Raw genomic sequence first — 1,087 nt, 5'->3', positions numbered from 1 at the left:
AGCGGGCGCTCCTCGATCAGAGCTCACCGTACTCCCTGTCGCCCCTGAGCGCCAAGAGCCAGAAGCTCCTGCGCTCGCCGCGCAAAGCCACGAGGAAGATCTCCAAGATACCGTTCAAGGTGCTGGACGCCCCGGAGCTGCAGGACGACTTTTACCTAAACCTCGTGGACTGGTCGTCGCAAAACGTGCTGAGCGTTGGCCTCGGGAGTTGCGTTTACCTGTGGTCGGCGTGCACGAGCCAGGTAACGCGGCTCTGCGACCTCTCGGGCGACGGGAACAGCGTGACCTCTGTTGCTTGGAACGAGAGGGGAAATCTCGTCGCGGTCGGCACGCATCTCGGGTACATTCAGGTCTGGGACGTCGCTGTTAATAAGCAGGTATGTCTATCTTGTCTGTGCTCTTTTAATTAACCGCGGCCAGACCCTTATTGCGCAACTTCGGCTTCGGCAGTGGGACGGCCGACCGACCCTCCATGAATTTTATTACTTTCTTCGACTCTACTACCAACGCTCCCCCCATTTCTAAGAATTTACTACGATTGCTAGTAATACTACTACGGCCACGAGCGCTCTTCGTTTCATTCTAGTTTTTATCCATTCCCAAGCGTATTGTATATAATCTAAATGTTCTAGTCCGAGGTTACGGCCGAGGCGATTCCAAAACTTTTCCCTCCTTCTTTCGCATTTTACATATTAATTGCCGCTATTTTCCCATCATTTAATCGACATCTTCTTCCCAGCTATCGCCAACTAGACCTAACCGCGCGACCGATAATTGTTATTGGCGATAATTATTAATTAACGAATATTTAACATCTTTCCCACGCACACGTGCGCGCCCGCGCATAGTGTGCTCACTCGTGTGATGAAACGATTTGTGCGGGCGCACGCACGTAGAAATTTCAGGTTTTGTAGAATTAGAAGCACGAGCATTCGCGAGAATTTAAATATATATTTTAGAGAATAGAGCGAGTTGTGCCGATTGTCTCATAAATAGAACGGTAAACGATACTAGTACTACTACTACTACTACTACTACTACTACTACTACTACTACTACTACTACTACTACTACTACTACTAACTAC

At 48.9% G+C, this 1,087-nt stretch overlaps 1 protein-coding gene across 1 annotated transcript in view; it reads left to right on the top strand.

Annotated features, from left to right (window-relative positions):
- The window catches only part of fzr (fizzy and cell division cycle 20 related), a 6,548-nt gene that overhangs the window by 2,669 nt on the left and 2,792 nt on the right, over positions 1-1,087 (top strand). The window contains exon 4 of the mRNA XM_011497479.1: positions 1-377. This exon is cut by the window's left edge and continues 11 nt beyond it. Within this exon, the coding sequence (XP_011495781.1) occupies positions 1-377 (377 nt within the window). The remainder of the gene's footprint in view (positions 378-1,087) is intronic.

The sequence above is a fragment of the Ceratosolen solmsi genome, unplaced genomic scaffold, assembly GCF_000503995.2.
Source record: "Ceratosolen solmsi marchali unplaced genomic scaffold, CerSol_1.0 scaffold47, whole genome shotgun sequence".
Taxonomy (NCBI): domain Eukaryota; kingdom Metazoa; phylum Arthropoda; class Insecta; order Hymenoptera; family Agaonidae; genus Ceratosolen; species Ceratosolen solmsi.
This window is presented reverse-complemented; position numbering and strand designations above follow the sequence as displayed.